Raw genomic sequence first — 12,152 nt, forward strand, 5'->3', positions numbered from 1 at the left:
AACATGTTAAATATTCAGTTTTCCCAGCACAGATTCTTGAAGATGCTATATTTGCTCCAGTATGTATCATCGAGTTCTGTGTCAAAAAGCCTATGATTGTAGGTGTGTGTATTTACACCAGTGTCCCTGGTCCTATTCCATTAATCAGTGTGTTTTGTGTTTTGTTTTATGATAGAACCATGTCCTTTTTACTACTCTAACTTGAAATCAGTGTTTATTGGCACTGCTGTGAAGAAAAACTATAATCAAGTAACTTATAAAAGAAAATATTTAATTCCAGGTGGTGGGGGAGGAGGGGCATGCTCCAACTTTCAGAGAGTGCATCCATGCCCATGATGGCCAGGAGCATGGCAGCAGACAGAGAAGAAGGGCTCGGGAGCCATAAATAAGAGTTAGACACTGTACACCATGCCCAATATCCATCTACAGAGGGCAGTTTAATATGACATATCATCAATAAGCTATAGACTGAATCCCAAAATTATAAAGGAGCTTTTTGAGCCAGGCAGGCACAGTGACTCACAGCTACAGTCTTAACACTTAGGAGGCTGAGGCAGGAGGATCACCATAAGCTCAGGACCAGCCTAGACTACAAGTCAGTACCAGACCACTCTTGGATAGAGTTAAGACACTGTCTCAAGAATGTCTTTTGAAAAAGACACCATCACTCAATCAAAGAGGCAGCCTACAAAATGGGAAGAATCTTTGCCAGCTAAGTACTGGTCAGGGGGTTAGGATCTAGAACCTATGAAGAACTATTACACATCAAGAAAACAACAAACAACCCAACATTAAATTGGAGCATGAACCAAACACAGCTTCTCAAAAGATAATATAAAAATGACTGAGAAACATTTGTTAGATGTGTAACATTTCTATCTATCAGGAAATCACAAATAGAAACTACTTTGAGATTTTTATCTCACCCCACCCAGAGTAGCTGGAAACAAAAATACAAATGGCAACAAATTCTGTTGTGCATGTGGGGAAAGAAAAATCTCAGTCACTGCTGGTGAGTGTGCAAACTGGGGCAGCCACTAAGGCAATTTGTGTGGAAGTTCCCCAAAAAGTGAAAATAAGTTTACCCCATGATCAAGCTGTACCACTCCTGGGAATATTCCCAAAGGACTCTCTATACTGATACAGAGATACTGCCTCATCCATATTCATTTCTTCTCTATTCACAATAGTCAGGAAAAGGAAAATGTCTAGATATCCAACAATTGATGAATTAATAATAAAAATATGAAGAGGGAGAATGGAGGGATAAATAACACTAAAGTATTTTAAAAAGTCAAATGAAAACCTACTACTGTCGAGGCTTCCTAAACTAAATCTATACACATATATGAAAGGAGTTCAGATAGAGTTGACCTCAACCTGGGCAACAATGCCCCAGCTAGACACCACAGGGCAACAAATAGACAGACCTGTATCCCAGGAATCAGATTTTTAAAGTTGTTGGCCAGTGTTGTCCCTGACCATTATAGGCCACTGATACAGCTCTTGGTTAACTTCCAGAATTTGTAACTTCCAATTAGTGAACATACCACGTGCTTGACTTATAAATCATGGCAAAATCAAGTTGATACCGACCCGGAAGCTTCATCACTACTGGCTAGCATTCATAATGCTGGAAGGTACTGTCTATAGTACCAGAGGAGAAGGGGAATCATAAATCACACGCAGCTGTGAACTTCTCTGAGCTACAACAGTGAGAGGACCCTCAAGACCTACCTACAAGTACAATAGTGGAAAAATTGGCATGGAAGAACCAACTGCTTCCTGATTGGATTTAATAGCTTCTCCACAAGATAAAACCCATATCTGGCTAAGAACTTAAGGCTGAACAGATTATATACCTTAGGAACAAATAACTATTATTTTACTGTTAAATGGACATGCTATTAAGCCACCTCCTAATGATTTCTCATTATGCCCATAGATTAAGACATCACTCAACCCTTACAATGGATGCTCTTCATTTTAGTAGATGATAATCAATACAGATAACCACAGTGGCCACGATGCAGAGACTAAGACACTGAAGAATGTCTAGCCTTTAGTGTAACATAAATACTTCTACCTCAAAGGCACAGGAATGGTTGTGGAAGATGGGGTAAAAAGATTATAAGAGCAAGAGGTGGTGGATGACCACAAGGAAACAGTATCTTCTGGACACAGTAGGGCAGCTCCACATAGGAACTCAGAGTGGTTGTGAAAGCATGTGTGAGACCTGTCAAACCCAATGCGTAATAAATCCCAGCAGGACATGGGTATTGTGAATGACAAGAATTAAAGAATATGAATCTTGTAAGTGAAAAAGATTATAGACAGAGCTGGGCGGTGGTGGTGCACGCCTTTAATCCCAGCACTCGGGAGGCAGAGCCAGGCAGATCTCTGTGAGTTTGAGGCCAGCCTGGGCTACCAAATGAGTTTCAGGAAAGGCGCAAAGCTACACAGAGAAACCCGTTTGTAGACAGAGGCAGGAGATGGGTTGTATCTTGGATGAGACTAAGATTGACTGGCAACGTGCAAAGGACCCAGACAACGTGTTGTATGACTTTAGTTCAGGCTGCATTTGTATCAACAGGGATTACGGACAATTATCTTTTAAGGATTGTGTTCCAGGCTAGCTGGCAAGCTGCTTCTTTATATCCCCCATCAGGTTCCAAGCAACACACTCCACATACTTTATTATTGTAGGGTTGCACATAATAGAATGAAATACAACTGATAGTTTGATTTTCATTTTCCACTTCTTGGAAATGCAGGTGATTCTGAAAAACAATCTTATCCATGCTCTTCTATGATTGGCCAACACACACCTAGAGGGGAGGGGCAGAAGTCAGAGGAGTGAATAAGTCCTGCCCAACTGCCTTGCACCTGCTGCTTTCCACAGAGGCGGCAGGAGTGAGTTTCAAGTGACAAGCCTGGAGCACAGTGCAGTGGTTCCTGCTGCTGAACTACAGCAGTGTGAATCCAGCGGACACAGGATTTTCTGGTAAGTGGACAGAAGCATTAAAATCTAACTTTAAACCCTCCTTATCTCTTTTCTCTAATGAGCAGATAGATAACAAGACATTTAGGAACATGCCCTGAAAGTGAGGATCCTCAGCTTGGAAGCTAGGGTGCTTTGGTGGGAGGTAGACAGGACTGCCTCGTGGATGGCCTTAGCCAATCCTCCAAGTTGAGATAGACCTAAATGAAATGATCTGGATGCTGTTTTTGGTAAAAAACATATCAAATTTATTTGCTTACCACGTATTCCTCTCCCTAAAATGGTTGTGATGAGATGTTCAGATAATGAAATATCTCTGCAGTGTGCCTGAGGTTGCTGTATCTCACTCTCATCTAGCTTCCTAGTTCAGCTCAACTATTTAATTCCTTGTATCCCAAGGCCTCTGCTCCTGTGGAGAAGAGGTCTCTCTGCAGGCTGCTTCTGCTGGAGCTGGCTGTGGAAATCTGTGCCTGAAGAATCTTCTTCACTGTAGTTTTTTTCATTGTAAAGCAGGAGTGCTAAGAATCTTCTCTCCATCTGTGAGAACTTGAGCTACGTCAGTATGTGGTGGTGTGACTTAGGTGTCACTTAGGCAGGCTTCCTTCTGTAATGTTTGCTGTGTCACAGCCTTCTTGTTTACCGTGTTCACGTTCAGTGGGCAGACCTTGCAGACAAATGTCACACCTGAGTCTGCATCACAAATCCAGGAGCTGGAACTGAAAGCACGAGAAGGAAAAACTGAAAAGACAGAACAGCCTGTATGCTGCAGGGACATCTGTCTGTCTGTGCCCTGTGGGTGACTGTCCCCTTCATCAGTAAATCTGGCTGTGGTGTTTATTTAACCAGGGTTAGCTTCCCTTTTAGGACATTCTTTTTAACCACACCTTCCTGGGCCTGTGTCTGCATTCAGTTTGAACAAAGTTCTGCAGCTCTGGGTTCATGCACAGCTGTCCCCAACTGTCCTGTAGATTGGACTGTCGGACTGAGCAGTTGGAATTAAAGAACAGGCACAAATGTTCATGATAAAGTCCAAGTGATTCACTCATAGTCCCCATTCAATCACTGATGATAAACCACCATGTACCTCTGTGCCAGTAGTGAAGAAGTGCTCTATGAGGCTCATTACACTGTGGGAGAATGATAGCAAATAAACCCAGAAAAATACACATTATATGGTAGCAGTTGCTGTGGAGAAATTGAAACACAACCAAAAGATTGGGAATGATGGAGACAGGTATAGTTCTAGCTCCCAATGAGAACATCAGTACTGAATCCTGTGTAATCGAAGCAGAACCTAGAGAGAGGTGATTAAGTGAATAACCATGTGGTTCCTGGGGGAGAGCAACGAGGAAAGGAAGCAGTCACTAAGTACAAAGTCCTGAGATGAGAAGACAGCCCAAGATACCGGGGTGACTGGGATTCAGACACCAGTGGCCCAGAAGTGCAATAATAAATGTCAAAGGAATGTTGTATGTAGCATGTGCACTATATACCTAATGAACTTTCCCTGAATGAAATGGGAATCTTTATAGTGCCTCTCAGAATTGACTTGGCATGACATGACGTCAGTGTCAAAAAGATAACTCCAGCTGTTTGATCATCCATGTTGTTGCAAGAACGGTCACAGGAAATATAGTAATGTTGGTGATATAATCAAATCTGAAATTGAGGAGATCTTGAAGAAGATAATGAAGGAAGAGTGATCAATTGTGAAAGGATTTAGAAATATACTTTGAGTCTGAGAACTGATTTGATATTGAGACAGAAAGAGGAGGTTCCAGGGTGACAGCAGAGATTTGCTGTCTCCATAACTGATGGTGAGGTCCATTGTGCTGCAAGGTGAGATCTAGTAGTCAGGTTTGTGAAGAATAAAGGGCAGAAATATGGGGTCTGGGCTAATTAGATATATGTAGTGCGAATTCCAGTTGGTCTTAATAATAAGATTCTGGAGTCAGAAATCAGGGTAAATGCTGAAAGATCAGAGAAGTAAAGGAGCAGCCACTAGAGAGACTTCTCACCTCTACAGAATCCTCAGCTGACTGGACTTACTGACATCTTTCGAAAATAAAAATAAAATAGAGAAAGATCTATGTGATCTGTAGAGATATTTAGCATTGATTAACCACAGATGTCAATTATTACTCATTATTACTTAATTTTCAATTTGAGAAACTAGATATATGTTGTTTAATTGCCCAATAATTTGAGGTACACTCCCAGGGAAGTGTGCACAGATGGATTTCATATAGAATACTCCAGTCATGTTAGAAGAAGCACAATTGCTCATATAATGCTGACTAAAGGACACAGGCAGAATTTTATATTATTTCATATATTTTATTTAAGTTTTAATGTCTCCATAATTAAGGGTTTAATGGAGAGCAAGTGGAAATATGTCCTAGTTTGCTTTCTATTGCTGGGATAAACACCATGATCAAAGGTATTTTGGGGAGAAAGGGGGTTTTTGCAGTTTTCACATTCTTATCACGGTCCATCACTGAGGGAAAATAGGGCAGAAACACAAGCAGAGGCAGGAACATTGCGGGGATGCTGTTTACTGGCTTGCTCCCTATAGTTTGAACATTTGCTTTCCTAGACAACCCAGGACCACCTGCCCCGGGATGGTACCATGCACACTGGACTGAGTCTTCCCACATCAACACTCAATCAAGAAAATGCCCCCATAACCATGCCCCCAGACCAAAGTGATAGAGCTGACTTCAACTGAGGTGTTCTCTACCACGAGGACTCTAGTTTGTAGACTGTTGACAAAGAATACTCAGCACAACATGTCTGTAAACTAGTCAGCATCACACGGTCACTGATACAGCATAGAGCACACAGCACTAAGCACAAAGCATCTTTGGTCTCTAGCAACTTACTCTCCTTTCTTTCTTTCTTTCTTTCAGGGTCTTTGTTCACTCACAGTCATGGCTCAGTTCTCTTGGGAACCCAGCTTCCCTGAATATTTAATGACGTGTAAAGCAGAAAACACAATCATTCCTCAGGAAACCATCCATTCCATTGAGCAGCAACTGACAAACGGAAACATTCAGTGGGAAAAATCTGTACTAAGGGATACAGTAAAAAATATTGATGACATCCCAATCAACATTGCTGTGATGGGAAAGTCTGGAGCAGGGAAGTCCAGCTTCATCAATGCCCTGAGGGAGGTTGGTCCTGAAGAGGAAGGTGCAGCTAAAGTTGGGATAGGAGAGTCAACTATGGAGAGAATTCCATACAAATACCCCCAAATTAAATCTTTGAATTTATGGAAGCTGCCTGGCATTGAAACTATGGACTTTCAGCGAATATATTATCTGGAGAAAGTGAAATTCCAAGAGTATGACTTCTTCATTATTGTTTTTGACACGTGTTTTACAAAACTTGAACTAGACCTTGCCAGAAAAATAAAACTTATGAATAAGAATTTCTACTTTGTGAGAACCAAGGTGGACATTGATTTCCATGAGAAAAAGGAAGTCCAACTACACACCTTTGACAGAGAAAAGAGCCTGCAGCAGATGAGAAGCGACTATATGAATACCCTTTGTCAGAATGACATGGATGCACCGCTGGTTTTCTTGATCTCTAATCACCATTCATATGACTACGATTTTTCATTCCTGAGGCAGATGCTGAAAAAGGAGGCACCGGCTCAAAAACGCTACAGTACTATGCTTTTTTTGCATGATATTACAGGGGCAGCCATTGAAAGAAACCGTGACTCTATTAAGGAGACTATCTGGAAAGAAGCCAGCATGCGTACCATTTGGAAGATCCTTCCTCTAGTGGGCACCTTCCTGGACAGTGATGTGAAGAAGCAGAAAGAGATTTTAAACCAATATTGTGTCCACTTTGGAGTGGATAACAAATCACTGGAATTCATAGCTAAAGATACCCAAGTGCCTGTTGAAAGGTTGAAAAAAAAACTTACATCTCCTGGATTGTCAGAAACTGAGAAAGAAGAAACATTTACAGAAATGCTTCTCAAATTTGGGAAGAATATAGGCTCAACCCTTTTCATGTCCTCTGCTATACCTCATTACTATCGTAAATTCTATAACTTACAACTTCAGTGCCTTAACATAGTGACTGAAGATGCCAAAGTTCTCCTTAAAGAGACATATTTAAGAAACTAGTTCAAGCTCAACTCACCCTCAGCTACTGACCATGACAACATCAAATGGTTAATGCTGGGGAGCCATTAGATAAATTTCCCCTTCTGACATCATTTCTTTACACTAGCCAATTTACCACCACATGGGAAAACCTAAGGATAGGGTCATGGGTCTTAATATGTCAGAACTGGGCAGTTCCCAATCTCTCTTCAACTCTCTGCTCCCCGACACACACCCTCCTCTCTGTCTTTTAACTCAACATGCATACTTGAATACACACACACACACACACACACACACACACACACACACACACACACACTAAGCTCTGTGTCATCTCTATATTTCCTTACAATGATGTAATGATTTTTCTATTGTAATCTCAGTCTCTCTGGAACCTGTGCACAATCATTCCTTCCTTTTCATGCATCTTGTTCTGCTGCATTCATTGTGCCTCACAACACACACACACACACACACACACACACACACACACACACACACACACACCTGAATGATACTTCTTTCTGCACTCATCAAGTCTGTTTTAGAGAGTAATTACCATGACTTGTAGATTCTATCAACAGGACGACTATGAAACCATAATCAAAAGAAACCATAACTACAAATCTCGTTTGTTAATATCAACAAGTTCCTAAAACTCCTCATCAGAATCTTTGTAGAGACAATAAAGAACACCTATAATTCTGTTCCAGGAGCAGTAGAGACACCTGTCTCCTTTCTGTCATTACCTATCTTGGTTATGATGGTGAAGAATTACTTGGATCCATATATGGCACTATAAACTACTTAATAAATTGTTAAGAAGGGTGTCTGCTGTTGGTATTTGACATTCTCAGTACACCCATGACATCCTCCTGTGGATTGCTGGAAGTGTCCCTTTTGTGTGCTAATAATTCCTGTTCCCAGGACTAATACTTTGGTTTTCTCTGGATGACGTTGATGATCAGTCCCTGAGTTAGAAGGGCTGGAAGAGAAACAGAAGAAGGAATTGACGTGACAGTGTAGACTGCGATAATAGGATTGTAGAGTTATTTCTCAGACTTCTGCACACTGGCATCTAAGGTCCAGCTGCCACCAATCAGGCAGGTCCTTGGGGAGATCAACCATCCTCATGGCCACACAGGACGCCCCTTACTCCATGTGTCACTGGTTCTTTCTCCTTCTATAAAAGCATCACTCCTGTCATTGTGTCATCCTCACGACCTCTGCTACTTATCATAAATGTCCAAAAACTCTTCCTCCAATATTTTCCTATGTATTTGATTATTAATAAATTGATTCCACATAATAATGGTGTAATGCAAATTATTGAGCCAAATCACTCATTTCCAAAGGAAAAAAATCTCAAGAATTTTTTAAAGATTATTTATTTTCATGTGCATTGGTGTTTTGCCTGCATGTATGTCTATGTGAAGGTGTCGGATACCTGGAACTGGAAGTACAGACAGTTGTGAGCTGCCATGTGGTTGCTAGGTATTGAACCTGGGTCTTCTGGACGAGAAGCAAGTACTCTTAACCCCTGAGCCATCTTTCCAGGCCATCTCAAAGTATGACTAAGGGTAACTGAAATAAAAGTTGAGTATTCCTTACCCAAAATGGCTGGATCAGCAAAGCCTAAGTTTACCATCACCAAGTCCAAACACCTGGCAAAATCAACCTATAATGAGACAAGGTTTATGTTGGCTTATAGTATCAGAGTCTCCATGACACAATTGGACAGGTCTATTGACTTAGGTCTCTCATGGTGGTACTGGATTGTAATGGTGGTAACTTGTAGCCAAGCAAACTGTTTATCCCACAGGAAGCAAAACCAAAAGAAAGGGCAGGGTCACACAAACCTCTTCAAGGACATACACACAACATCTAAGTGTTTTCACTTGACCCCACACACTAAAGTTGCTACCACTAACCAGGAGGGCTAGAGACATGGCTCAGCAGTTAAGAGCACTAACTACTGCTCCTGAAGACCCAGGTTCAAATCCAGAACCCAACTGGGAGCTCACAACCATCTGTAACTCCAGTGCCAGTTTACTGGCCTCTGCAAGCACACCACGCACTTGGTGCGCTTACAGACAGGCAGGCAATACACACAAACACGTTTTCATTTTTACTTTTTTATACAATAAAATAAATCTTTTAAAAAGAAATAGGAGAATATATTTAAGGAGAGAACAATATAGAAGAAAGAGAACACACGTTAATGGACAACAGGAAAGAAAAGCAAGGATTGGCTTGGCACGACACAAGGGCCTTAGTACTGCAATCACAATGACAATTGTGCAATCACAATCACAATTGACACAAGGATCAAAAGTGAGTGTGCCGCTGGAAGTCCCCTCTCTAATCCTGCTAGCTGTCTGTTTTGACAATAGCTTCATTCTCTAAGTTACAGTTGTGCCCAAATGTAACATTGTCATATTGATGACCATATAAAGGGCTTATCATACACCAAAAGTTCGATAAGAAAATCATCGTGGAGCAGTGAGCCAGCCCAGTGGATTAGTGTGCTTTCTGCTGAGCCTGAAGACTTGAATTCCATCTCCAGGATTCACATGGTAGAAGCTGAGAAGAAACTCCCACAAGGTGTCCTCTGGCCTCTACATACAAGCCATAGCAAGTGCAAAATCTTCTACATACACACAGAGACAGACATAAAAAAATAAATGTAAAAACCTATGTAAACAAAATTATTTTTAATTTTTATTTTTTAATTTTATTTTTTCTTAAATTTCATTCCTGGAAGAATACAATTCAGGTGGACCAAGAAAGAAAGGGGAAATAAGATGCATTACATTAAACTGTGTCACAGTTTAAGAATTTGTGGGTTTTCTGAAGATGTTAGTGATTAATAACACTGATTAAGATATGAGCAGTTGATGAGCTGGGGAAATGACTCAGTAGTATCAACTGTTTGCTGCACCAGCATGAAGACTTCAGCTCAGACCCACAGCACCCATGAAGGATGCTGGATGGGGTGGCATGTACCTGTAATGCTATCACTGGGAGGGAGAAACGGTAGGAATTCAAGAAAGCAGTGGCCAGCTAGTCTGGACAATTGATGAGCTCAAAACTCAGTGAGAAACCCTGTCTCAAAAAACAAGTTGGGGGCGGGGGAGGTGATCAAGGAAGGCAGCCAATGTCACCTCTGGCCTCTACTACACATGCAAGCAGGAGTATAAGCACCCTCACACGTACATGAACACACATGCATACAACACACACAAACACAAAGACAGAATTAGCTGTTGTGTAACTGTGTGTTCAGGACAGATGTTTTGCAGACACCAAGAGACCATGGATGCCAGCCCAGACTACTATACCCAACAAAACTTTCAATCACCATAGAAGGAGAAAACAAGATATTCCATGACAAAACCAGATTTAAACAGTACCTAACCCCAAATCCAGCACTACAGAAAGTACTAGAAGGAAAACTCCAACCCAAGGAAATTAGCTACACAATGAAAACACTGGCAATAGATAGATAATCTCACACCAGCAAATCCCAAAGAAGTGAAACACACACACTACTAACAAGAACAGCAAAACCAAAAAATAACAGGAATTAACAATCACTGGTCATTAATATCTGTTAAGATCAATGGACTCAATTCACCTATAAAAAAGACACAGGCTAACAGAATGGATAAAAAAAAAAAACAGCATCTATCCTTCTGCTGTATACAAGAAACACACCTCAACTTCAAAGACAGATATTACCTCACAGTAATGGGTTGGGAAAAGATTTTTCCAATCAAATAGATCTAAGAAACAAGCTGGTATAGCTATCTTAATCTCTAACAAAATAGACTTCAAAATAAAATTAATCAAAAAGAGATGGAGAATGACATTTAATATTCATCATAGGAAAGAATCCATCAAGATGAAGTCTCAATTCTGAACATTTATGCCACAAATACATTGGCATCCACATTTTTAAGCATTACATAACTAAACATAGAAACATTACTAAAGCTTAAATCACATATCAAACCCCACACACTAATAGTGGGAGACTACAACACCCCACTCTTACCAATGGATAGGTCTGTCAGACAGAAACTTAACAGAGAAATAAGAGAACTAACAGATGTTATGACTCAGATGGACTTAACAGACATCTACACAAAAGAATATACCTTCTTCTCAGCACCTCATGGAACCTTCTCTAAAACTGACCACATACTCAGTCACAAAGCAAATTTCAACAAATACAAAAAAAATTGGAATAACGCCCTGCATCTTATTGGATCACCCTGGCTTAAAGATAGAATTCAACAACAACACAAATGGGTGGCAGAGTGGGTATTGTAGGTTACAGGGTCCAATGGGTGGCAGTGGTGGTGGGGCTGCCTGCCTGCAGGACTCTCACCTGCTGGCTGGCTGCTGAAGCTGAAATGGGAGTGGGAGAGGCATGGAATGTGCCCTGGGGCCTAGGGCCCAGGGATTGGGCAACTCAGCAGGGAGGCCAATCACTCACCTCTTCTTCCAAATGGTGCAGGTGGGGCACCCACATTTCTAAAAGAAAATTACTAAAGCTTAAATCACAATAGACCCTCACACACATTGATAGTGGGAGACTTCAATACCTTACTCTCATCAACGGACATGTCATCCAGAAAAAAACTAAACAGAGAAATAATGGACATTATGAACCAAATGGACCTAACGAATATCTCAAAATATTTCACCCAAACACGAAAGAATATACCTTCTTCTCAGCACCTCAAGGAACTTTCCAAATTTGACTACATATTCAGTCACAAATAGAGTCTCAACAGATACAAGAAAATTGAAATAACCTCCTGTTTCTTATCAGACCACCACAGATTAAAGCTGGATTTCAACAACAACAGAAACATCAGAAAGACTACAAGCTCATGGAAACTGAACAACTCTCTACTGAATGACTACTGTATCAAGGAAGAAATCAAGAAATTAAAGACTTCCTAGAAGTCAATGAAAATGAATGCAGAACATACCCAAACTCATCAGACACAATGAAA

General features: G+C 40.8%; 1 protein-coding gene across 1 annotated transcript; it reads left to right on the forward strand.

Annotated features, from left to right (window-relative positions):
* The first annotated feature begins 2,492 nt into the window (after positions 1–2,492).
* Positions 2,493–7,143, forward strand: LOC119086223 (interferon-inducible GTPase 1-like). The gene is made up of 4 exons (XM_037196918.1): positions 2,493–2,557; positions 2,903–3,004; positions 3,657–3,759; positions 5,911–7,143. Exons 1-4 carry the CDS (start codon positions 2,493–2,495, stop codon positions 7,141–7,143), a joined length of 1,503 nt encoding a protein of 500 aa, XP_037052813.1.
* The last annotated feature ends 5,009 nt before the right edge of the window (positions 7,144–12,152 follow it).

This window comes from Peromyscus leucopus, chromosome 19 (assembly GCF_004664715.2).
Source record: "Peromyscus leucopus breed LL Stock chromosome 19, UCI_PerLeu_2.1, whole genome shotgun sequence".
Classification (NCBI taxonomy): Eukaryota; Metazoa; Chordata; class Mammalia; order Rodentia; family Cricetidae; genus Peromyscus; species Peromyscus leucopus.